Raw genomic sequence first — 26,513 nt, forward strand, 5'->3', positions numbered from 1 at the left:
TTGTACTATTTTATTGCTTTCTTTTACCGTTTTCATGTTGTATTATTTCTTTCTTGTTTTCTTTAGGAGTATGACGTTTTGGCGATGTCATGGTTACGCTTGGTAGACATGAAATGCCTCCAATTGTGCTATAAGAGGATATGACTATTGTCAACTTCTCCCTCCCAAATAGTTATATGTAGTGAGCTGTTGTTGTTGCTTTTTGTTTAAATTCCCATATAACACTCATCTCAATTTCTCTCTCTTGCTTTCAAAACTCTCTTTCCAAAACCTCTCTTCCCCGCTTTCTAAAATCTCTCTTAAAATCGAGGCCCAAGGTTTGTATTTGCGTTGTCCGACCGCAGGCAACGTAACTCGAAGTAGGCTTGACCCACTTAATGCTGAGAGTGGATGCTGCACAATCGCCAAATCCACTGCTTAGAAACCGCGATTGTGACACCCAGCATGCTCATTGGCACACCACACCGTATCTAAATCTGATACCATTTGTAAGAAATCAAGCCTACATCTAACAAATATTGTCCGATTCAACTCAATACATAACGGGTCAAAGCAGACAATATTTATTACGTGTGGACTTCGACCTATTACATTAGTAAATTTCTTTCCATTTCTTTCAAACTCGAGGATTTTACTCAAGGGAGGGGTAAAAAAAACACAAAGTAGTGGAGAATTAAAGCAAAATTTGATGGTTAATAAATATAAAATTTACCCACCAATGAACAATTCCTTTCCTATAAGCAATCTTGAAAATCCATACAAAAAAGTGAGTGAGTTTGCTTTGGAATATCCTCTTTTTCATATGTACCATGCTTATGGCTTTAAAAGGGATCATCATATGCAATTTGCTACCCACTTTACTTAATATATATATATATACACACACACATTCAAATGCATTCGGGAACATAATTGCTTTCGGGTCTCCCTCGACCATTCTTTTTTGTCACTAACGATATCTCCTCTCCAATCATACCGATTATATATACGAGGTAGAAAGAATAACGAACATCGAACATCGAACATCGAACGTAAATGATCATTACAGTAAAAACAGTTGCTTAACAATGCTAGATCTTCTCAGCTTAAACCCTAAGCCCGATTTGATTTTGAGTAGCAAATTTTGATCTCGAAGCATTAGGTTAAATAATAACGTGACCCGAATAGTAAATTTGACTAAAAAAGCTATATTACTCGAGATAGTCATTTCTCCGTGACCGACCTTTCCTTCTTATCCTTTCTTTTTTTTGTTACGATAGAGAAGTATCATATCTTATATTATTCCTAGCATTTTAAGAAAAATTCTTGTTTTAGATAAATAGAATCACCGAAAGTCTTAAAATGTTTCATAAAGATAAAAGTGAATCAAATATGAATAAGATAGATGCATAGTATACCTAAAATGTCGATTTTGGTATATTCATTGATTATATAGTCCACTCTAGCTTTACCGATACTCATTTTATAAGCTAAAAATTACTGTATAAACGATTTACAAATTGAGAGATTAAATTAATTGACAAGGTATATGTGAGATCCCACATAGGGAAACAGAATATTCCTTATAAGGGTGTGAAAACCTCTCTCCAGTAGACTTGTTTTAAAATCGTGAGGCGGACGATGATAAGGTTTAGGGTTATGTAATGGGCTAAAACAGACAATATCTATTAGTAGTGGGTTTGAACTGTTTACAAATGGTATCAGAGTCAGACACCGAGCAGTGTGCGGACTGCTACAAATAGTATCTGAGCCAAAGGAGGTGGATTATGTTCTTATAACGACGTAGAAACCTTTCTGTGAGGCTGACGACGATATGTAACAGACTAAATGGGACAATGTTGGTAATTAATAATGTTCGAGGTATAAGGTAATTATTGACATCATTGTCCAAAAATATAAAATGATTTAAAAAAAAATGGGTACGAGAAATGAAATGAGTCCCACCACTCAATAAAATTCTTCTTCCAATGAAGATTTCTTTGGACCAATAATAATGGCACCACAATTTATTTATTTATTTATTTATTTTTATTTCAAAGAAAAAAAAAAGCAATATTCATGATTTTATTTTTTAATTTAAATTCTCCTAAAAATTATAAAATTAATTATTTTTTATTTTTTATTTATAGGGACATTGCTTGTTTAGCTGGATGGCACTCAAATACTTTAAATAAATAAACTATATTATTATTATTATTATTATTTATTTATTTTATTTTATTTTACAGGCAGCCAAACGGTAGCCCTAGGAGAGAGAGAGAGGGAGACGAAAAAATCGGGTGAACGGCGTTAATTGTCCGTGAAAGTGAAAGTGACAGGTGGCGATGGTGAGACAGAATCGGCGATCAGATGGAAGTGGGTCCCACTGAAAGCTAAAGTTGAACAGACGAATCAAGTATCAAGTTCTGTTTCCATTTCATACGTTTTTTTTTTGGATCGCCGCATTCTATTCTAATTTCAAAACCAAAGCTTATCCTATCCTCAACCAATTTTTTTTTTATTTTTTTATTTTTTTATTTTACGAAAAACAAATGTGATGCTAAATTCCATTTTTACCCCTACATTTGTCTTGCTCGGTCTCGATTTGGGTCGTGGGTCAAGACATTGACAACAATCACTTTCCAAGTTATAAGCGTAGAAAGAGAGAACGGCTTGATTATAGTACTATAATTTTTTTTAAATCTACGATAGGGTTTTTCTAAGATCAGTGAAACGTTCTTACAAATCTTCTAACAACCAAATATTATAAGATTTTTGTTGTCTTATGAGAGATGAATATTTGACAGCTAGGGCTCTCGAGAATGAGTTTAGTGTGGATGAGCTTTTGTCAGTATTTGAATAGTTTACAGTGACAATGGAAATGCATGAGCTTCTTTTTCGAACGACAAAGTTATGTTATGCACGAGCTTCTTTGATTACATTACCATTCAAACACGAAAGTAGACATTTAACATAAGATTACTTATTAGACATACGTATTTAATATCTTTTAAAGTTTAGGAACCTATTCGACACGAACTCGAAACTTCAATGACTAAGCTAGCAATATAACCGTTTGTTCTGTTTCATGATATGGGTCGTATATAATGACAAGAGTTGTGCAAGAATCCTATTAACAATCATGATGAAACTAGTTAATGAAGTGGGGAGGAGTTCTTTATTTTACTTCAGTTCATCTTTGACTTTAAAGCTACAAGAGTTGCTGTCTGTGCTGTCTATGAAGAGACACTTTGAAAAACATGTCCCATTAGCTTCATAAACTCATGACACTCACAAGAGTCCAAGAATCAGAGGCACAGAGAGAGATATGAACTTAACTTAATGTAAAGAAAAACTTCAATAACTATATTCATAATCATCATTTGTGCAAGATCTTGATGGGGATTTGGTTCACAAAAATGGCTTACAAGAGTTTCAAGCATGTGATAATGTTGCAGAAAGTGGAAGCAAGCATAACAGGTTTAATGGATAATCATAAGTGTGTGAGGATCGAGAGAGAGCGTAACAACCCAGCCCAAGTCCAAGCTCACCGCTAGCAGATATCGTCCTCTTCGGACTTTCCCTTTTGGATTTTCCCTCAAAGTTTTTTAAAACGCGTCTGTTAGGGAGAGGTTTCCACACCCTTATTTCATTCTCCTCTCCAACTAATGTAGGATCTCACAATCCACCCCATTAGAGACTTAGCATCCTCGCTAGCACTCGTTCTTCTCTCTCATCGATGTGGGATCTCACAATTTGTAACGGCTCAAGCCTACTATTAACAGATATTGTCCTCTTTTGGTTTTCTCTTTCGGGCTTTCCCTCAAGGTTTTTTAAAACGTGTCTACTAGGGAGAAGCTTTCATATCCTTATAAGGAATGTTCCATTCCCTTCTCCAACTGATGTGGGATCTCACAATTCATCGCCCAACATCGTCGGCACTCGTTCCTCTCTCCTATCAATGTGAGATCTCACAATTTGTAACAACTCAAGCCCACTACTCGATATTGTCCTCTTTGGACTTTCCCTCAAGGTTTTTTAAAACGCGTCTACTAGAGAGAGGTTTCCTTATAAGGAAAGTTTCGTCCTCCTTTCCAATCGACCCACCGATATGGAAAATACTTTTTTTGTTTTCTTTGAACACTTGAGAAAAAGTGAGGCATATTTGGGCATGTGAGGGCACTAAACAGTATGACAGAGAAGGAGGATCTTTACAGTGTTAATGGTGGCATAAGGAGGATCTTTACAGTGTTAATGGTGGCATACAGACAGAGTATTATTATTATTATTAAGTCATGGATGAATATAAAAAGAAAGCATCAAAAGCAGTATCCACTTTTAGGATTATATGAGATATATAAATATTATCATGATCTCTGCTTTAGATTGCATATTGTCTCATTAAAATAACAAAAACTGAGCTACTAAATATGGAAACAAACCTGTTCTAACCCATTTGTGCCTCTGATTCTGCTTGTTCTTATGCTCATTCCTTTGCTGTGGCCTTTTTTGATGCAAATCTGCCATTTTGATCTGCTAAAAATGCATTTTCATTTCAAAAAAATGGAATAGAACAATACCATTTTCAGGCAAAAACTGCCTTTCTCAACTAATTGTCACTGTTCAAATTGTATGATGAAGAACACAAGCTATGCACCTTGTTCATGTACCCAAAACCTGCTTCCCCACCTATAAATTCACCAAAATCTCAAGCCAAATTCAGTATCTGTGCCTCGAAGACAGTTTTTTCGTTTCGAGTCTGTACCTTTCTAATGGCTTCCTGGTTTTTTGTTCTTCTCTTCTTGGTTGGGAATGCTCGGGCGACGACTTTCAACCAAACCGACCTGCGAGCAGCCATGGATGACATGAGAATGAAATCTTACCATGGTTTTGTCATACTACTCAAGATCCTAAACAGCTCACATAAAAACTTGCTGAACTCGGATATAACGTTCTTCATGCCTGCTGATCAGGAACTTTCTCGAGCTGCTATTTCGCCTGACCGTATAGAAGAATTTGTTCTTAGTCATTCTATCCCCACGAGATTAGTTCTCAGCAATCTCTTGCACTTCCCGAACGGAAGCCTGGTTCCATCGAGCATTCCGAACAGAATGATCAGCATAACCAACTGCAGAAAAATGGGTGTATGTATGAACAATGCACAAATTGTCACCCCAAATGTGTGCTTAAACTCAGCCATAAGATGTCATGGTATAAGCACAACTATTGCATATGACAATACTTCTTTTTCAGACAAAAAGCATAGTTCAGCTGAAACAATAGTTCAGAGGAATGAGAAGAAAGGAGCGAAATCGTTACAGTATGCAGCAATGAAGAAGAACCGTCCGCTGCACTGAATCCATCCCCCGCCCGTCCCTGCAGCTTAGTTCATTCAAATAAATTCCCAGCTTTGTCGGTCATTTTCGAGATAGTAGTTCCTGTTTTAAGCAACCTTTCTAATAAGGCATAGTAGTTTGCTGTAATGTTGTTGTCTTCATCATGAAATACATTTATGCTTTTGGTTTTGTTCTTAGCAATCGACAGAAGTTCGACACGAAAGAAGCAGCCAACGACCGATTACATTTACCATATAAGTATCTGAAAATCTAGTAAGAAACAGCCTCATAGATTATCAGTCAACAAAACAACATAACTAAGAACATTTTAATTTACATATCGTCGTGCTCTCAAACCTTAGTATTCATCCGGGTTTGATCTCGAAAAGTTCTCATCTAGTAGCTGAATCTGGCTTAGAGGCATTATAGAGCAGATCTTGAATTTTTGAATACATAAGCATCTGCGAGGCCTCAGCCCCACCACTGCTCTGTGAAGCTCTTGAGCTTTCTTGTAGCTTGATCTTCTCAAGCAAATACTGCTTCTCGGCCTCGGCCTCGTTCAGACGTTGTTTTAAGTAATTGCTAGCATAATCTTCTTCGGACTTGTCTGTTTTGGCAAGAGAGATCCTCTGAAGCCTCTCGGCCTCTCGTTTTGCCTCATTGGCCTTAAGTTGGAACATATCAGCTTCTGCACACTTAAGTCTAACGATTTTCTCGAGTTCTTCAATTTGTAGCTTCTTTCGTTGTCGATCCAGCTTTATCTCAGCTGCTTCTTTGGCTTTATCTTCAACCTCACGGTTAAAGGCCTCGACATCCATACGAGCCTTTTTCCAGCTTCTCATCTTCTCATTTGCAACAATTTCCATTTTTCTTATAACCTCTTGCACCACTTCAGTGATTCGGCTGCATGCTTCCTGTGGGGCTGCTAACCTACCCACTTCCCCATTTTCAAGGCTACTGATAGAGTCCGACTCGTTCTCTTCATTAAGACCAAGAAGGACGTTAGATTTTTATGATTATTACTAGTAGAAATGGAAAGACACCGAGTAAACACGCCTAGAAAACCGCTCAAATGGGGGTTAAAAAAAGGAGGGACAAAAAATCCCCTCGGAACAGATGGCTCCATGAACTCTACATCAATCTCGGGTCATTCATGACATGCCGAGGAGCGAATTCCTGGAAATTTTCTTTACACTTCTATACAAACAGCATCTCGAAGACAGGCTATATCGACTAAAGCTATCTTGTTTGAAATGTTATTAAAAAATGATGTTATCCATAGAACTAACGTTTTCAACTAAGTAAAGAATAATCATGCTCACCTCTAGCACTCGCTTGCACACGAAAATGATTCGAATTCTCATCAGCCAAGACAAAAAAGAATAGAGATCATATCGACGATGTACCTTGAAAAAACATCAATATTGCTCGGCATGCTGCTGTCGAATCCATTACTCCACTCTTCATTTTCTCTTTGAGATCTTCACATTTCCAAAAAAGCTTTCTCCCTCCATGGTCTTCACTTCCACGAAAGATCCTACTGACGAAATCAAGCTCCTTCATGAGAGACTCCTGGTCCCAGGACGGAGCACAATGTTGAAAAACATCTCGAACCCAACCAAGTAGCTCGGATGTCCGATGGCAAGCAGGACACTTGAAATGCATCTCAGTTCGTCCAGTTCCAATTCTTGCAGAAGATCCCACGCAGATCTTTCCATCACGAATAGCACAATCGGTGTGCGACCAATGAGAGCACAAATCACAACCAATCCAACGACACGTGTTAACTTCAAAATCAAACTTGTTACATATTACACACATGCAGAGATTGCAGAAACCATTTCGGCTAGTACATATCTCACAAGCGCAATCATCGGCTGGAAGCTGGTTTTGGCAAGCTATATTTCGACATCTCTTATACACATAAACCTCAATGAGCGTAGTCTGGGAGAGGCTGATATTTGGGTGCAAGAACGCCTGAATTCCAGTATTGATTGCAACTAGAATTTCAAGCTGCACTCTATGTGCTCTAATTAAGGTCTTCGCAGTTAAATCCGTTCTATGCCGAACAAGCTTCTGCAGAATAAAAATCTCATCTCTCTGTTGTGCACTACCGTTCCCATCAAGAATAGTTCGAAGCTCGTTCTTCAAATTTTCTAGAAAATTCTCGGGTAAGCGATGCATCTTTTCAGCGATTACCTCAATTCTGTCTCTTGCTATGTCACGAAGGGAGATTTTATCAGCACTAGAAAGACGATGAATCACCGACTGTTCAACAAAGTCATTGTCTGCCTTTCCATTTTCCATCTTCTTTCCCATCACTCCATCGCCAATAGGCCACGTCTCCTGAGAACTAGCACTCTCAGCAGGAGAATCGTGAACTTGTTCAGAATTAGATCGGGGTACTTCAGGTGACAATTGGGGGTCCGAGGAAACTAAGGAAAGAGACGTTTGTAGTTCCTCAGGTCGTGGCTGTTGTCGTGTGGGAATCATCTTTGATGCAGGCTGGAGATGGATGTTAGAACCAGATGATGCACCCATTAATCTTACTGCGTAAAAAAAACGATCATAAACATAAATAACCATCATCAACCTTCGCTCAACAAGTACGTACATACATTAAACATTTTACGAGTAGGCAACTTCTAAGAAGAAGAACTCCTAATTGCCATTTTACCAATCCCTTCCAAGATTACCATGGATAAGACACTAATGATTTTGTACAGTTTGGAACAATAAGAACTATCTAAACGCTAAATGATCACGACGAGGCTCACAAGCGCAGAACTATGGGGAATAAGATCATTTATTTCATATGAATCATACGGAAAAGGCACTTAAATTTCAGGTTCAGGCAGAGACAGTGCTAACTACAAAGGGAAGCCCTCTCCGCAATGTACTCAAGGAGAGAAACGAAACAGTTCATGATTCCAAAACGACTAAAGATCATATCCACAGGCTCGAAAAGTAATAGAACCACAAGCAAAAAACCAAGTTTAAAGCTAGATCAAGAACAACTTAATAACAATTGAACAAAAAAAACCCAGATCTCCTAGCATCCAACACAACTAGAAACGTTTTAGCAAGAATAACCAAGCCCGTACAACAAGTTCATACCTAAGAAACACAAGCAAATGAAACTCCAAAGATCAAGAAGAAAACGCCATTAGTTCAAGCGAGTTCATCAACTTCCCAACTCAAATACAGAACGAGAAAGCTAAGAAAAGAAAAAAGAGAGCTAACCCACCAATTATACCACGGATTCGAGATTCTTAGCTGATAAAAGCAGTGAGAAAGGCCAGAAATCAGAAAAGGGTTGAATTGGGTTTCATAATCAGTAAGGTAATTTGCAGATTTCAAAGCCCTGAAAACGAAAGACGAAGAGGAGGAGGCGAACAGAGGTTCAACTAGCGAACCCCTATAGAGAAGATAGACAGAGACGTGGTCTTTGCGTGTAGAAATGGGCCGAATACGGTCAGCGCCGGGTTCAACGATGCGTCTAAATTTGAGCTTTGTTTATAAGAGGAGAGGTCCTCAAATTGGTAAAGTTGGATTTATTTAAGATTTTCTTCTGAAACTTCAGATCTTTGCTTCAACTTCCAACATAAATTCGTATATCTGTACAAAACTAAAATAAAGGAAATTGGAAGAGGATAATTTGATTGCATTCACCTATTTCTAGCTCGAATTTAGTTGAATTCAGCTATTCATAGGCTTAAATTTGTCGTGAAATTAAGGGGATAAAAAATTATCGATAGCCCATCGGCCACTTTCATCTTTAAGTTTGAAGTTCATTTGTCATACTATGTTTTAAACTCCCAAGTTTCTCTCTAGCGTTCGCTCATATAGTATTAAACTTAGAAATTTAAGACGAGTTACAACTAGCATGGTAGCTCAGCTAGCTGAAAAATACTAGTTAGCTAGACTTGTATACAATGAATTTGTCCACACGAGTGGTGTATAAAGTTATCCGATGCAATAATATAAATATATGAGCTAAGTCTTAAGATACTATAAGAACATCAAAGTAGAACACACTGATGATGATGAACAAAAAAAAAAAAAAAAAAAAAAAAAAAAAGCTAAATTATATATATATATATATATATATATATATATATATATATATATATATATATATATATAAAATCATGTTCCGTTAAAAGTTTGAATGTTACCTTTAACCGCTAAAATATTTGACGTAAAGTTATTGCATGTCATTCAAAGTCACTGTCTAGTCAATTTTTCGTCGAATATTCAAACAAAATTTCATTGAAATACTGGTCAAAGATAATATTGTAATTATTGAAAAAATGTGATAAAATTTAGAGGAATTTTTTTTTTTTTTTTTTTTTTTTTTTTTTAGATCAATTTAAAGACTTAAAACTATATTGACTGAATCGAATTAAACTTGAAATGAAAATTTTAATTATAAGACTAGAAAAATTTAAATAAAAAAATTCAAATCGAAATGATGCTCAAACCATAGGAGTCAATTTGATAGCTTAAAATGCTATTTGATTGAGGATTGTTTAATCATTTCTCAAACATCGAGAGTCACGTAAATTAACATAAGCACACTGCAACATCAAACTCCGACGTGCATCACTAATAGAATAAAATGATTTTAAAGAATAACAAGAATCATTTCTCGAACGTTAAGAATTAAGATTTCGCTTCACACGGCTAGATCACCAACGTCCAATGAATACCTAAATACATTGAATATTTCCAAACATTACGAAAATTCATCTCTCGCACTTCAAAATTAAAATCGAGATGCCAACTCCCCCTTCTTCCCGAAAAAACAAAATTTAGTTGCCTTGACAACTAATCACTAAATAAATTTCGGGACACTTTCACAGTTTCTCGTTCATATATCCAAAGATGGAAAGCTTCTAGTCGCGACACACCGACCGACACAAACTTTCAGATATTCATACAGATATGAACGAATCTCACGACCCGAAAGAAAAGGATTAAAAATGACCAAACTTTCCATTACTTCCCTTCTCTCCCTTTCCCATTAGGTACACATTCCTAAGAATTAACCAAGAAAAGAACAACTCACAGAATGTCCACACCATTATCAATACACATATTGATCACACAAGCTATCAGTGGGAAGAGAAGCAACAAATAAACCAACACAAACACTAAGTGAACAAACTGTTCATAGATGAAGAGTGGTATCCACATCTGGATTATCTAAACAACTTCTTAAGCCACTACCCATGACTGAATTTCCAGGCATCAACCTAGCTTCATGGATATCGACTTGCTTACCTGCACTCGACGCGTTCAGGCCAAGGGAGAGGGAATCAGGGTTCAAATCTCTCAAGGTCGACAACCTATTGGATTCTAAATGCATTATCGAGGAGGTATCGACTCTATTCGAATCAGACAACAGGTTAAGAAGCTCCTTCTTCTCTCTCCTTTGTTTGTCTTTCTGCAACTGCCTGAACCTTTCCTGTAAGAGAGCTATGGAGGTACCAATCATGGTGGTTTCACTACTGTGCCTACCCATCTGCAGAGCACTTCAATGGAAGTTTAAGCTGGTGGAAGTGCATAGAGTTGGGAGTTATAGGATTAAAATGTATTGCTCTTATCATTAGAGTAGTAGGGGGGGAAATGGGGTCTTTTCTGATAGATAATCATACAGAGGGGGGAATCAGCTGGTTTGCAAGAAAATCCAAACAGCAAGAGGTTCAAAGGGTGGTCTAGAGAGGGTTGGGTTGGTGAATATTTTAGAGAAAAGGGTTTTTTTTAATGGAAAACAAATGCATGTAACAAGTCCAAACCAGATATGGATGGTAGCGTTTGGAAGGAAGGGTTGAGGAATAAAGGGTTAGGTAATGGTTTGTGTCATTTTTTTTGTCATTTAGAACAGCCTTGAGTTAGAACAGCATTTACCAATGTTTTGGACGCTTCCAATTCCTTTCATATATTTTGAATGGGGTTGTGAAGAGGGCCAGGGGAAGGCGAGAATCTGCAGAGAAGACAAGGTTTAGGAGGAATATTTTGCATTAAAGATGATATCAATCAGCCCCCCCTCCTCATATAATGCATGAAAGAGAAAGAGAGGGAGAGAAAGAGGACAATAATACCTGATTCAAACCTTTTTTTTTTTTTTTTCTCTTTCTTCTGTTTTCTAATGCTTATTTCTTTTCTTAAGGAGAAATCAACTTCGATTCTGCTTTCTTCGGGTTAAATGGTGTTAAAACAGTTGTAAAAGACACTGGACGATGAGGCCAAGTCCCGAAGAGAGGTGGACATGAGGCGGTGTGCTAACAAGGACGTTGGGTCCTAAAGAGGGGTGGATTGTGAGATCCCACATTGGTTGGGAGGAGAATGAAGCATTCTTTATAAGGGTGTGGAAACTTCTCCCTAGTATACACGTTTTAAAATCTTGAGGGGAAGTCTAGAAGGGAAAGCCTAAAGAGGACAATATCTGTTAGCGGTGGGCTTGAGCAGTTACATTATCATCAAACGAAGATTGTGAAATGATATCAAATAATCAAGTAAACTCGGGTCAGACATAGGGCAGGAAAAGGAGAAACTAGGAAGATTACCCATTTATCTAAACAGGTCCCTCATTGTTCATTGCCTCATGAGTCCATTGAATGATGGCAACCAACTTGGATTCTGCTTTCTTCGGGTTAAATGGTGTTAAAACCGTTGTAAAAGACACCGGACGATGTGCTAGCGAGGAGGCTAAGCCCCGAAGGGGGTGGACACGAGGTTATGTGCCAACAAGGACACTGGGTCCTGAAGGGGGTGGATTCTTAGATCCCATATCGGTTGGGAGGAGAACGAAGCATTCTTTATAAGGATGTGGAAACCTCTCCCTAGTAGACGCGTTTTAAAACCTTAAGGGAAAACCCAGAAGGGAAAGCCCAAGGAGGACAATATCCGCTAGCGGTAGACTTGAGCGGTTACATTATCAGCCTTCAAAGATTGTGCAATGATATCAAATAATCAAGTATACTCGGGTCAGACATAGGGCAGGAAAATGTGTTACATTTATTCACGGTTCTTTCTCAATGTTCTTATTCAGGAAGTGCCAAAAATTGAGGCACTCGAAGAATAGCTTTGACTCTAGGACTAGGACTAGGACTAAACAAACTCACATTATGGTTCGGTCATTAATCCTGTGGCTAATCAAACAATTTCACTATTTATTGACTCATAATAGTGATATAGAAGGAATAGACCTGCTCCACGGCAGCATTCCGTTGGTACGACGTTTGGCAATGGAAAGAATCAAGTGAATCAACAAATCGTGTGGTGTATCGGCATCGATATTATGTATACGTAGATATTCCTGTTCTAATAGTCATCGAACATCGAAAACTGTGCAGAAACTATCAGTTTTACCCTGCAAAATCGAGATGCAAGAATATTCAGTACACATTACTCCATTATCAGTAGAAAATCAAAAGATAAACTGGAAAATAGAGATTCTGAAGTAACATCGTCAATGGAATCGTTGCAGATGGAAGCACGAGATGATCTTAAAGCTTAACGCATCGAGATCCTCAGAATCTCGATGCTAAAAGGCATTTTTGTATTAAAAAGATATCCATGGAATCAGAACCCACCCTACTACTCCACGGGAAGACTTCCCGACGTAAAAAAGATATTCATTTATCAAGTTTTCTTTCTAACTCTACCTAGAGGCTCGAACCGAGCATCAAGCTTTCTTTCTACCTCGAGGCTTGAACACTGCATCTTTTGGAAACTTCCTCAAAAATCGTAAATTCTATGACTAAGACCGCCCCTCTAAAGACCGTAAAAGACTTTCAATGTTTTCATCAAATGGCATGACGAAATGATATTAGATTTAAGCGTAAAAGATGCTTAGTACGAATCGTGGACAGCAACAGGATGAAACGAACTCTACCTTTAGAAGCTACTTGTAGAGCAGTATCGTCTCCTTCTAAAGCGCATCTATGGTTTGTTCTTCTGCAACAGTACTACAGCAGACGTTTCAATAAGAGGAATAAAATCGAAACTAAAGCATTAAAATCGAAGAACAGAAGACAACGAACACAAATTGGTAATCGTTGTTCATGGATATTTTCGCTTACCACGTTAATAAAGCCATTCAGGAACGAAAATGCCCTCAGGTAAACTCTGCAATTCCCATTAGACCAATGTCCATTATTACATGGGAAGCTTGAGACCATTCTTCTTGTTCAAATAAGCGAACTTAAGTTAACGTTTATCTTTTACACTTCCCAAATGTTTAGAGACTTGAGGGATTTCGATCGAGCAATCGAGTGTAGATAGTTCTCTGGCCAACATAACGTACGTCTGGAGATTGAGAGTACAATTTCTCGATTCCATGACATGAAGAAGCTTCAAACTTAGATCAATTTCCCCCTCCTTGAGTAACCCATCAAGTAACACTGTCCAGACAACCTCATCGCTATTCCAATGCTTCTCGAGCATAGTTTGAAACATACATTCAGCTTCGCGTCTGCAATTCGCTTTGCTAAGCGCACATATGAGAGCCTTGTAAGCTGATAGGTGCGGCTCGAAACCTATTGTAACCATAGAGTCGAAGACTTTAAGAGCAGATTCCACTTCCAAGTTCTTACATTGACCAACCAATAGAGCAAGATAAATTTCTTCACCAGGTTGCAAATCTTTCTCTTTCATGCTTGTAACAAGTTGATCGGCCTCGTTGCATCTTCCCTCTCCACACAAGCCTTTCACTAAAGTGGTATACGTATCAACCGTTGGCTCGCATCCATAGCAAGACAACCTAGCCAGGAGATCGTACATTGTGCATGTGCTGTGATGTTTATTGTTAGAGCTACAAGTATACGCCACTTCATGTTCGGCTACAACTTTTTCCGTAAGCGACTGGCTTTCCTTTTGCAATCCCTTCAGCAATATACCGAAGGTTCGATAATTCGGTCTGCAGCCAACATCAATCATTTGCCTGCAAAGAAGAAATGCATGATCAATTCTGCCAAGTGCAACAAAACCATCCATAAGAGACGTAAAAGTTATCTCGTCCGGGGTTAATCCTTTCTTCTCCATTTCATCGAGTAACCTTTCTGCATCCTCGGCCCTACCTTCTTGGCATAGGCCATAAATTAGGGAACTATAGGTATATAAATTTGGTAAATAACTTCTTTTCTCCATTTCATGGAAAATCTTGAATGCAAGACTCGTCCTGCCATTCCTGCACAGTCCATCAATCAAGGCGGTGTAGGTAATGACATTCGGGAGCAAGCCTTGCTTCACCATTTTACCACAGAAATTCTCGGCTTCAGAAAAACGATTAATTTTAGAGAGACCGCTTATCATCACATTGTAGGTTTCACTACTTGGACGATTTCCACTTTCCAGCATCTTCTCAAACAATATCAAAGCATCATCCACTTTTTCGACAGTGAAATATCCATCGATTAAAGCTGTATACGTAACTTGATTCGGGGAAATACCATGTTCCTCCATTTCATTGAAAAGAGAAGAAGCATGATCCAATTTTCCCGCTTTAGAAAACCCCGAAATCAGTTCAGTATAAGTCCAAGAATCGGGCTTAAATTCATTGCCCTTCATCATTTCTAACAATCTCATTGCATTGTTCAAATAACCCTGCTTGGTATATCCATAAATAAGTGTATTGTAAGTTATCACATTTGGGGAAGGACCAGCCTTGAGCATTTTGTCAAAGAGAACCATTGCCTTCTGAATGTCACCCATGGAGCAAAAGCCTTTAATTATTTCGTTATATGTTCGTGTATTCGGCAAACTGCCATGACTCTCCATCCACCGAAAAATCTTGAGGGCGGTTTCGAATCTTCCTTCCACACACAACTGATTAATCAGGGCATTGTACGTAACAGTTGTTGGAACCAAACCGTCAGCCAACATCTTGTGATATAGGCCAATCGCAACCTGAAATTTCCCGTCTCGTGATAAACCACTAATTAGAGCTGTAAATGTTTGAACATTCGGGCTACATCCCCTCTTTTTCATTTTTCCTAGAAGCCCTACTGCCTCACTAAGATGACCAGCATCACATAACGAAACTATTGGAACGGTGTACGTATATACTGTTGGTTCGATCCCTTTCTCAACCATTTCCTCAAGCAAATCCATTGCCTCTTCTAGCCTCTCTTCATTACATAGTCCATTGATAAGGGTTGAATAAGTCACAGAATTTGGATCGTGCCCGTCTTTCACCATTCGGTCGAACATTTCAAAGGCCAAATCTAAGTTTCGATTTCTACAATGCCCAAGAATCAAAGATGTGTATGTAAAAGCATCTGGACCGGCATCATAGTGAAAAATATGACTCATAATCACCTCTGCTTCTTGAACCATTCCCTTCTTGCACAAGATATTTATGATTGTATTAAATGTCAATAAACTGGGTCTGATCCCACTGTTAAGCATCTCAATATACACATCTCGAGCTAAACCAACCATTTCAAACTTGCCCAACTGAATCAAAAGAGTATTAAAACTATACAAAGTATAACCAAAACCATGTTTAGCATTAATCTCACTCAAAAACTGAATTACCCTCTTAATCTCTCCCTCATTCCTACATGTTTTGATCATTAAAATTCTTACATGATCAGCAGGCGCAAAGAGACGATCCTGGACTAACCTATTCAGCATCGAAACGAAGCAGCTCATGTCGTGTTGGAAAAAATGCCTCTTCGAAACCCAGTAAAAAAAGCGCAAGATTGAATCCGTGTTCTCGTGCGTTTCGAGGATCTTCACTACATGATGGGGTTTGAGTTTGCGGCTCAAATGGCAAAGCTCTGAACTCCATTCCCATTTGGGGCGCGAAAGAATGTCAGAGATTGTAGATACCAATTCCGGCAAAGGGTCTGCGGCGGGCGAAAGTGAAGGGGCTGAACAAGGGTGCGGCTCCGATGAGAAACTGAGAGATTGGTGAGAACCCAGAAGAGAAATAAGGCTATGGAGGCAAATACGAGGTGGGGTTTTGTGGGGTTTTAACATTTCGGATTGTGGGCAGTCGTGAAGCTTCTGAAGGTTTCAAAGATCTGGGAGATGGGGCGGCGGAATTAAGGAAATAGAGATGTGGGATTATCAGCGATGCGGCCGACGTGGTCATTGGGGAACCATAGAGCTCGTGCCTCCAATTAGGCTAGCGGAGAGACGAGGAAGAAAAGGAAACCAACCGAACTCGAACCGCAGCCGCCAATGGCCTGAAAGTTTCCAAGTTCTCCTTTTCGGCAAGAAATTAGTTCATAGAGAAGTTAATGAAACAAAACAAGGGTTTAATTTTTCTCCAAAGAAAAGGGTTGAATCCACAATTTCTCGCATTATTGTTTCATTGGTGTTGAGGAAATTAGAACCGATTCCCATGGGCTATTCACGTTGTGTTTGTTTATTAACCCTCAATTCTTGGACATATGAACCCAAACTTTCAATTTTTTTTTTTTTTTTTTTTCTGAACTTTTAAAAGTTTCATAATATTCTTAAACTAGTTAAACACAAAATCGAAATATCTATCGACCTAATAAAGATTGGCCCTGTATTTTTTTAGGGTTTTGCCTTGGAATGACGTATCAATCTCATTGAATGATGTTTTCGGCTTTCTCGATAGCTTTTAAAATGAGTTTCTATGTTTGATTCTTTCCATGTAGATTCTATACATATTTTTTTCGAAAACTCATCGGGAGCTCCATCTCAGATTTGTAAGTTGTCAAAATCAATTAACCAAGCCCCTTCTCGAGCCCAATTAATCTTTTGAGATCAACTAACCAAACTCCTTATCTTGCCAAAGCAACTTGACGACCTCCACACTTGGGTAGAGTTTTCCACTCATCATGCATTGCTCAATTTCATGAAGGACTTTTTGGATAATCAAAATCGATCCATAGAACATTGAACATTTTGGGTGTTCAACCAACCTTCTGAGTCCCTTCCTTTGTTTGTTTGCCCAACACGATCTACCGTATTTATAGTAGGTTCAAAGTTTTGGCTTTAATCTACTAAACAGATCAACGATACTACGAGTTGAGAGCGTGCATAACTGATAAACGGGTGGAAGCTTAATGCACATGCACAGTTTTTTACTTGAGTTTGCTCTTTGTTACAAGATTTACAACAATAAACACATCATTTCTAAAGATCGACGTGATAGAGATCGAGTTATCAATGACCCCAAGAAAATTTGGGTTCTTAATTTCAAGGCCAAGGCTAGCTAGGATTGGATTTTGGTTAAAACAAGGAAGTAGCAGTTCATCTAATTAGAAATTCTATATAAACATCACAAAGCACACAACTTTGAACTTCAATCATACAAATTTGATTGCAGGAAGTTTGTACTACAGACATTACAGAGCGCTCACTCATGGAGTCAAGAACAGTCGTTTCCTACCGAACCTGCTCGACTGTAAAGAAGAGGGACGAAGCTGCTCGATTCTTCATTTTCCGGGGACGAAGTTGGTGGCATAAGCCCAAGCATTGTTGGCAACAGGGTCTGCAACATGGTCGAACAGATTCTCAATAGGACCCTTTCCAGTGACAATAGCCTGCACGAAGAATCCAAACATGGAGAACATTGCCAGCCTTCCATTCTTCAGCTCCTTCACTTTCAACTCAGCAAAGGCATCTGGGTCATCCGCCAATCCCAGTGGGTCGAACGCCCCTCCTGGGTAGATTGGGTCCAGCCCTTCACCAAGGGGACCGCCCCCAACCCGGTAGCCTTCCACGAACCCCATCAGCACAACCTGGCAAGCCCAGATGGCTAGGATGCTCTGTGCGTGGACGAGGTTTGGGTTGCCAAGGTAATCGAGGCCACCTTCGGAGAAGATCTGTGAACCGGCCTTGAACCAGACTGATTCACCGAACTTGACACCATTCTTTGCAAGGACTTCAGGGAAGACACAGCCTAATGCACCAAGCATGGCCCATCTGGAGTGGATCACCTCGAGCTCACGGTTCTTGGCGAAGGTCTCGGGGTCTGCTGATAGACCGGCTGTGTCCCAGCCGTAGTCACCAGGGAACTCTCCAGTCAGGTAGGATGGTGTTTGTTCAGAGAAGGGTCCCAAGTATTTTGGGCGATCTGGACCATACCTGTTAAGAAAACAAAGCGTTTGCATTTCAAATGGAACTTTAAATTCTTCTTCTTCTTATTTGTTCTTCGAATCACCTTAAACTGATCTTTTCTCGAACTTATCATATTCAACTAGAGAAATCATGAGACGGAGATGGAGAAGTTCCCGCCTCCTATTTCAATCTCCATCTCCTACGAAATTCTCTTTCGTAGGGACGAGAGTAGAGATTTACTGCTTGAAATTTGCAGGAAACTTCTCAAACGGACGGTAGTATGAGAGTTACTATCCAAACCTCATAATCTATGAGAGCGCGATCCTCGCCTAACTATTCCATACCCAAGATAACATCGAAGTTTTAACACTATCAGACTTCTATGACTCGTTCTGACACTGTTACACTACCTCCCTTAACCCTATGAGTGTAGCCATAAAAAACGAGACACTGTTATACTACCCCTTAATCCTATGAGTAGTCATCAAAAACTCGTGAGCAGAGGGGTGGATACGGACGGGGTGGCCTCTATCGGTTCCAACTCTAAGTGGGCTAGCTCAACAAATTCTCGTTTATAGAACCTGAATCAAATAATACCAAGGTCAAATGACCAAAGACAAGTAGTGTATCTGTCACAACTGCGTCAGGCTCACCGAGACGAACCTCTGCGGGGACAGCCCCACGAGTTAAATAGACACAACACTTTATATCAGAGGGTAAAAACTAGCCAAATATACTAGCATAAAGATACAGAAAACACATCAGGCAGTAACTTTAGAACAGTTTTAACTTCCTCTGATCCTGATAAACAAAAAGTGAGCTAAACAAACACTCCCAACAAACTGGTAAAGTGAATATATGAAGGAGCTTTACCATATGCTTTGAGGAGCACTCTTGACCGTCCGCCGCATGGTGAAGCGGCTGCCACCGAAAGCGCCGACCTTTCGGACGAGCTCATTGGATTGCTTCAAGGCAGTCTGGCCGGCAAAGGCGGATTGCTGGATAGCAGAGGTGGCCATTTTTGGGTGAAGGCTGGGTTTAGACGAGGATGAAGGTATTGAAAATGGAGGTTACATTGGGGATGGAAAGATATAGTGGATTAGGATTGCTACACGTCAGCAGCATCCTATTGGCCCTTCTGCTTAAACCCAGATTCTCATGCAGATCATTTATGGTGTATTATTAAGCCACGTGGCATCTAAGATATTGGTGGGGTCGTCCACATGGCCACAAGTATCCTTTTTATTGGGCCGAGACAAGAAAGCCCAAAACTCCAATGGATCAAGTGGGCCGTTAGATTTGTCCTCCAATATCTTGGGAAATGCTTGGTTTTTCAAATTTGGGAAGAATTAAAATAGTAACATATAAAAAATGTATATAAAATAAATAATATGAATAATTGGATTAGTTAAAGTGAGCGTAACTCGACCAAGAGGTTAACAAACACATCCTTGTAATTGGAAGATTTGACCGTTGATCATTACTTACAAAGAAAAATGAATGGCCAAAGAAGCTACTGGGTCCAGTCGTTGAGTCTCACAAAGTTCTCATTACACACTTTCTCATACTTTTCTCGATGTTGATTCACACGTATATTCTATCACTAATGTTTCTCTTCACCCCATTTTGTTTTTTATATTTGTAAGTGTTCGAGTCAGTTTGCGTGCATCTCGACTATTCTCGAAAGACAATGACTCTACTATATTTGTCTCCCAAAGAAACTCAAAATGTGATGTCCCATATTGGTTGGAGAGGAGAACAAACCACTGTTTATAAGGGTGTAAAAACCTTCCCCTAACAGACGCGTTTTAAAGCCTTGAGGGGAAGCCCAAAGAGAACAATATCTGCTAGCGGTGAATCTGGGTCATTACAAATGGTATCAGAGCCAGACACCGGACGATGTGCCAGCCTTCTCACTGTTCCTCGAAGGGGGGTAAACACGAGGCGGTGTGCCAGTAAGGACACTGGGTCCCAAAGGGGGTGGATTTGGGGGCAGTCCCACATCGATTAGAGGAAGGAAAGAGTGCCAGCGAGGATGCTAGGCCCCGAAGGGGGTGGATTGTGATGTCCCACATTGGTTGGAGAGGAGAACAAACCACTGTTTATAAGGGTGTGGAAACCTTCCCCTAGCAGACGTGTTTTAAAGCTTATAAGGGTGTGGAAACCTTCCCCTAGCAGACGTGTTTTAAAGCCTTGAGTGGAAGCCCGGAAGGGAAAGTCCAAACACCTAACGGTGGATCTTGGTCATTACACAAAAAATATTGAACTCTAGAATTTCGTGAACATCTTCCCTCTAAGCCCTTTTATTACATTCACATAGTCTAAATCAACTATTATGTAGTATACTTTTTGTTAGGGGCAAACTCTAGGTCTAGTAAACCCTAAACGTCGAACCCTAATCACAAATCCAACTTCAATATTAAGGAGTACGTTCGTTGTTAGAGGTCTAAAAAATATGTAATAGCCCTGGATTTTCCAAACTGATAAAGATTTTCAATAATACCTTTAACTTAAAAAAAAAATTAAAATACTTTTACCTACGCGAGTTTTAAAGTTATGTTATCATTAAAACTTTTGAAAATTCGGGGGTCGTTTTTGCAAAAAAATCATAATGATTTATATATGTATATAATACAAAACGACATTTTAAAGAAAATTAGCTTCCATGTAAAGGTGATACGCGTTTATTCAATATCGGACCATATATGTAAAGAAACTCGAGGAATGAGAAAAGGGAAAAGACTTACAATGTTAGGGTTCTTGATCGAAGGGGGCAGCAAGGAGAGCCGCCGTGTGAATCAAATGATACCGAGACGCCGTTTTCCAAACCTTTACAAATCATAACATTGATTTCACGGAAAAGAAAAACGAAACAATCAAAATCAAATCGAAGAAGAACACATGAAAGAAGCGAAAGATCAGGCAAATTAAGATCTTCAATCCAACCTGTTTCAACCGGAAATCAAGCCACAATCGAATTCATATCGCGAAGCTACGAAAAGAAGAAAAAAAAAACACGAGAATCGAGGAAGAAATTACCAGAAATCGGCGCGACTTTGTGTCAGCGAAGTGGGGGGTTCATCTTGTTCGAAAGCGGCTTTGAGAAATGTGAAGGTTTCTTTCTTTATTGCTTTTTCTGCGAATCATGGCGGCCTGTCGCAGTCCTCAGCCGAAATATCGGTCCAAAAAGAAGAGGAAAAAGGCTCTTTTCTATTCTGCTGCTTGTTCTTCATTCATTTCATTGCCCACAAATTGCAGACAGGTCAATGAGTTGACTTTCTAGGCCGTACAATGAATGGAAGAAATGGTCACTTGGTAGAAGCTGCAAGGGAAAAAGCATTCTAATGGAGGCTTGGGGCTAAGAGCTAAGATTTTAAGGGACTCCACATTCCAGTTTTGACACGAAGAGACTAATATTTCCCGGCTCGATAGATTACGGTACATTTAATTTAATCTAGCTCGACATAAGATAATAGTGTTTTGGATATGTGCATGAGAATCTGGGAGTGTGGCAGCTCAAACCCACCGTTAATAGATATTATCCTTGTGTGAGAATCTAGTAGTGTAACAGCTCAAACACACAACAAGCCGATATTGTCTTATTTGGGTTTTCCCTTCAACTCAAAGCTCACCGCTAGTAGAGATTGTCATCTTTCGGCTTCCCTCAAGATTTTTAAAACACGTTGGCTATGGGGAGGTTTCCACACACTTATAAAGAGTGTTCGTTTTCCTCTTCAACCGATGTAGGATCTCACGGGAGCATAAGGGAAATGAGAAAATCAGTAGTTTGTCGTATGAAATGAGGCTTCAAAGCATTGAAGCTTCAAATTTTACAACAAGATCAAGAGAATAAACAGCCAAGTTCTCGTTCATTTCCATTAGAACAAAGTAAGAGAAACTAATCTGGAAGGAAAAAGGAAAAACAAAGCTCTGCTGATTAACAAGGGCAGGGAAGAACGTAGCATAATAACTTGTATTGTGGTGCATGCAGTGCAGGATAATATGCCTCAAAGTTTCTCAGCCAACGAAAATTTTTCAAGTGCTCCTTTAAGATTACGACCAGATAGAGATAGAAAGCATTTACTTGAAGCTAAATTCGTCGTCATAGAAGAAGCAAATCAGCAGACATTATCCAAATCATCTGTAGGTTTCTCACCTTGTGTCTGTAATGGCATTTGGCCAAACTCATGAGACATGTTTGTACAGTTAGACCTAACTTTGGTTAAGACTGCTCAGATCGACTCCCACCCATTATCATTGTCGTCGTCGTCGTCGTTCTCCTGCTCAACTCAACTTAACTCAATTGGGTTTCAGTTAACCCTTCATTTTCTGTGGCAGTGTGGAGCAGTTCGTCGGGAGTAGCGGCTGGATCGAGATCCCAACAGTGTTCAGGTAATGTACTTGTTTCTCCTTTTAGTAAATAAGAAGGTACCTGGTGTGAAAATCGTAGCATTTCTTTCCTGGGAATCCAACGAATGGCATCTTTGTCTGTATTTCTTTGATAAACCGTCTTGAATCCAGTTAGTTTCACAAGGGGGCACACACAGACACCAAGCTCTTCAGAGTAATCATCAAGAACTTCCACCATTTCATATCGGTGCCTCACTTCATCAGGGGTTGATCTGTCCCAGTTTGATGACCAGTTTCTATAAACAGCCCAAATGTCTCCATTTCTTGGATAGATCCGAATGCAGCCTCCCCTACCAGCCTTTTCGCGGCTTAAGACATGAGAGAAGATGTTGATATGTTCAATAACATCAGAGTGCCAAGCACGAAAATTTCCACAGGACTTCGTAAACCCGTACTCCAACCAGTTGACTGAGCCGAATTCCGTATCAGTTTTGGAGTTTAAGTAACTGATATGAATCTTAAATGGTTTAACAGAGATGATCTCGCGAATCAGACAGTACAAGCGAGGCATGCCGTCTTCTTCATCGTAAAGAGCCCATATTTGCTTTGCCTTGAAGCATTCCTCTGATCGATCTTTGTCAAAATCGTGAAAGTCAGAATCAGGTACGTTTATTGAGACTGGTCCAGCTTTATCTTTGTCTAACCTACGCCCGGATACGTCGGTATTAGTAGTTTTCGGTGCCCGTCCAGTCTTTCCAACCAATCCCACTTGAGATCCCGTCTTTGATTTCTCAAGAGAAGCAGTGGCTGAAGAAATCCTTATCTCTTCCAATTTCTGGCGAATTACAGTCCTTGCCTTCTCGATTAGCAGCTTTCTGGCGTCGAATGCCGGAGGGACAGGGGAGCGCTTAGCTGAAAGCTCAGTTGGAGAGGAGCAAACTACAGGCTCGGGCTTAACAGTGGCATTTCCATTAGCTACTCCTGAATCTGAAGCAGCCAATGGTCCCTTCTCCACATAACCATTTCTCAAACTGGCTTCTGCAACAACCTTCCTTCTCTTATCAGCTCCATTGCTATCTGATCCCAAGATCTCATGACAGCTAGAGGGTGTGCTTGCATTCATATTAGCCACCTTGTTTTTTGTAGGGCGCTTCCCGTTGACTCTTGCCTTTTCTTTCACTCCTGATGAACTGAAATGCCCATTTGTTTGACCAAGATTATCAACAGGTACCGAACCCGGCCCATTCGGGCCCAAGGTTTGTGTGTAGAATGCAGATGACGAGTTCCACTGAAACGACACATTCGAAACATACTCATATCCATGTCCAGTATAAAAGCTAGTATCTCCTGGGATATACGTAACTCCCTCAAATCCATGACTTCCATATCGATTACCCGCAACATTTGACCAGTTGCAATAAGGAAAAGAACCATTCACAGGGGCAGCTCCTGTTTCCACAGCAATGAAAACGCCACGGCAATTCTTGCACCGAAGTTTCTTGTTCACATATTTACGGAGATACTCATACTGAACTTTACAAGAGGTGCAAACAGTCCAAAAGGTATCGAGTCTACTGTGCGACATGGACAGATTGGTATAGTTGTTAAAACTCGTAGCCGCAGAAGCATGAGCTGAAGATAAGTTCGGTTGGCTAACTGCAGATGCCAATTGAGTGGTTCTCTTGATATCATACGCATTTCTCTTGGAATTATCAGAAAGTAGAGCCCATGCTTCAGAAACGAGCTTAAAAGCTCCATCAGCCCCGACGGTCTTATTCTTGTCGGGATGAAGCAACACAGCCATCTTCTTGTACTGTTTTTTAATAGCATCTTTGTTCGCAGAAGGCTTCAATCCTAGAATAGAATAATAGTCCACTTCACCATTACACATAATCTCAGAGGCAATGTAAACATCAAAAGTTGACACCATTTGAGATATCCCTTCCAGCTCTGGGAACAAAGTTTTGGCCTTCAATGCATAGTTCTTTGCACCATTAAAGTCTCGCTTCGCGAAACGCTTCTCAGCAACCACTTTAGCTTTAAGGGCCTCCTCTTTGCTTACTTCCATTTACAAATCTAAATCAGTGACAGACCAAAAACACTTCAAGACAAAAACTACGACCAGTGAGTTGTTCTTAACAGCTCATGAAGCCACATTCTTAAACATATACACATTTCCACGTTCCCTAATAATTGCCACAAATGTCAACGTTCCCACGGGAATTAGCTTGAAAAAGCGAACAATTCCTGCAGAGTTTTTGAACATTACAGTAATTAACAAGAAGAAAGGGAAATAGAAGACAGATCTTGAACGGGAAATTCATGCATAGTTTAGCATCTAGCTACAGTATACTGCAAAAAAGGAAAAAAAATTCAAAGCCTCAAGAATCTCGATCTTAGAAGTAAAAGAATCAACCAGTCCCAATCTCAAACAGTTCGACAACATAGACATTTTCAATTCTCAGTAGTCAGAGTACAGCCGCAACTAAATATCTCAACATTCCATCGCTATTTCTTCAACATTCAAACATTTCAAACCAAAATCAGAAACCCCATTTCGCAACAAATCCGTATGAACAAGAAGGCACAAGATTCAGCTCAATTATTAAATCAAAACCCATAGCACATGTAAAATGAAAATCCATACGCAAGAAATACTTCATCCCTTGAAATTAAAAAAGAACAATAAAGCCAAAAAAAGAAATACCTAAAAGAAGCTCACTGAAATCCGAGCAAGAAAATGGAGGTAGTAACTATCCAGATCGCCACGTGTACTTCGAACATCGAGCGAAACTTAGCTCACCTGTAGGTAAATCTCACTGTACCAGAGGCACTAACTCACTCAAACGAACTTCCTCCCGCGAAAACCAGAAGAAATTCCCCTAAAAATTAGGTTTCCATTTTTCAAAATAAAAAATAAAAATAGGGGAAAATGTAACTGCAAGTTCACACACAAGTAAATTAGGGTTCATAAAATTGAAGAAATCTGAAAGTCGGACATGGACGATTTAGATCCGGTTCGGAGCCGGCTCTGCCTCCGAAGATGCGGCGGCGACGAATTTGGAGATGGAGGCCCTCGATCGCCGGTCGGAAAAATTAGAAAGAGAAAATAAAAATTAGTGTAATGTTGTAAATAATAATAAAAATGGAAATATAATCTTGTAAAATGGAATTGTAATATGCTATTTAATGGTGCGTCCTGCTAACATGCGCCATTTTTTTTTAATTTAAATTATAGTAATATAATTTCACATTTCCTCTTTTTTATAAAAAAAAAAAAAAAAAATTATTTTTGCATTTTTAGATTATAATTAAAAAAATAAAAACACATAATTTAATATTAATTTTATTGTTTTTTTTAAACTAAAAATCAATAATGTAGCTTAATAATTATTTTCCTCTTTTTTAATTTCTATTATTTCATTAACTATAAATTAATTATGGTTTATATTATCTCATTTGTAATAATAATAATAATACAGAATATTACTTTTTTACCTTTTTTTTTTTTTTTACAGATTTTTACCATTTGAGTCTTTGAGAGGTAATTATTATAAATGTTTTGGAATTAACCTTATTATAAAATTAATCATAAGCTTTTTGTGCTATGGTTTTCAATATTCCATGCAAATTATATGCATACTTTGTTAGTTATACGTAACCTACCGACCCTTTTAGATTTTATGTTTATGTTGTTTAACTTTAGTCTTACTTCCGCTCGGGTGCTATTAAAGTACAGCAAAAACCTGTCACGATAAGCTATTTGTGTAGATATAATGAATATTGTTTCCTTCCATA

The 26,513-nt window shown here is 39.1% G+C and overlaps 5 protein-coding genes across 7 annotated transcripts; 1 reads left to right on the forward strand and 4 right to left on the reverse strand.

The window, feature by feature from the left end:
• The first annotated feature begins 4,733 nt into the window (after nucleotides 1-4,733).
• LOC111792513 (uncharacterized) lies at nucleotides 4,734-5,504 on the forward strand. The gene has a single exon (XM_023674029.2). It carries the CDS (start codon nucleotides 4,752-4,754, stop codon nucleotides 5,334-5,336), a length of 585 nt encoding a protein of 194 aa, XP_023529797.2. The 5' UTR covers nucleotides 4,734-4,751; the 3' UTR covers nucleotides 5,337-5,504.
• Nucleotides 5,505-5,540: 36 nt separating this feature from the next.
• Nucleotides 5,541-8,811, reverse strand: LOC111792426 (OBERON-like protein). Its single transcript, XM_087123412.1, is given in 4 exon segments — nucleotides 5,541-5,722; nucleotides 5,724-6,294; nucleotides 6,722-7,864; nucleotides 8,563-8,811. Coding segments are annotated over 3 exon segments (1,755 nt in total). The 5' UTR covers nucleotides 7,857-7,864; nucleotides 8,563-8,811; the 3' UTR covers nucleotides 5,541-5,673.
• A 1,479-nt stretch (nucleotides 8,812-10,290) lies between these two features.
• LOC111792402 (uncharacterized) lies at nucleotides 10,291-16,670 on the reverse strand. Of its 3 annotated transcripts, none has more exons than XM_023673827.2 (4): nucleotides 13,406-16,669; nucleotides 13,219-13,291; nucleotides 12,530-12,693; nucleotides 10,291-11,304 (listed from the first exon to the last, which is right to left on the reverse strand). In XM_023673827.2, exon 1 carries the CDS (start codon nucleotides 16,305-16,307, stop codon nucleotides 13,533-13,535), a length of 2,775 nt encoding a protein of 924 aa, XP_023529595.2. In that variant the 5' UTR covers nucleotides 16,308-16,669; the 3' UTR covers nucleotides 10,291-11,304; nucleotides 12,530-12,693; nucleotides 13,219-13,291; nucleotides 13,406-13,532. The 3 variants fall into 3 exon arrangements, with proteins under 3 accessions (XP_023529595.2, XP_086979585.1, XP_023529596.2); XM_087123459.1 differs by having other exon boundaries at nucleotides 11,423-12,693; XM_023673828.2 differs by lacking the exon at nucleotides 10,291-11,304 and having other exon boundaries at nucleotides 12,316-12,693; nucleotides 13,219-13,280; nucleotides 13,406-16,670.
• An 884-nt stretch (nucleotides 16,671-17,554) lies between these two features.
• LOC111792493 (chlorophyll a-b binding protein 151, chloroplastic) lies at nucleotides 17,555-19,424 on the reverse strand. Its single transcript, XM_023674000.2, has 2 exons — nucleotides 19,239-19,424; nucleotides 17,555-18,392 (listed from the first exon to the last, which is right to left on the reverse strand). Exons 1-2 carry the CDS (start codon nucleotides 19,382-19,384, stop codon nucleotides 17,741-17,743), a joined length of 798 nt encoding a protein of 265 aa, XP_023529768.1. The 5' UTR covers nucleotides 19,385-19,424; the 3' UTR covers nucleotides 17,555-17,740.
• Nucleotides 19,425-22,127: 2,703 nt separating this feature from the next.
• LOC111792414 (uncharacterized) lies at nucleotides 22,128-25,863 on the reverse strand. Its single transcript, XM_023673857.2, has 2 exons — nucleotides 25,423-25,863; nucleotides 22,128-24,962 (listed from the first exon to the last, which is right to left on the reverse strand). The coding sequence occupies exon 2, from the start codon at nucleotides 24,781-24,783 to the stop codon at nucleotides 22,660-22,662; it is 2,124 nt and encodes a 707-aa protein (XP_023529625.2). The 5' UTR covers nucleotides 24,784-24,962; nucleotides 25,423-25,863; the 3' UTR covers nucleotides 22,128-22,659.
• Nucleotides 25,864-26,513: the final 650 nt, after the last annotated feature.

The sequence above is a fragment of the Cucurbita pepo genome, chromosome 4 (assembly GCF_057944985.1).
Source record: "Cucurbita pepo subsp. pepo isolate OVF chromosome 4, ASM5794498v1, whole genome shotgun sequence".
In the NCBI taxonomy this organism is placed as follows: domain Eukaryota; kingdom Viridiplantae; phylum Streptophyta; class Magnoliopsida; order Cucurbitales; family Cucurbitaceae; genus Cucurbita; species Cucurbita pepo.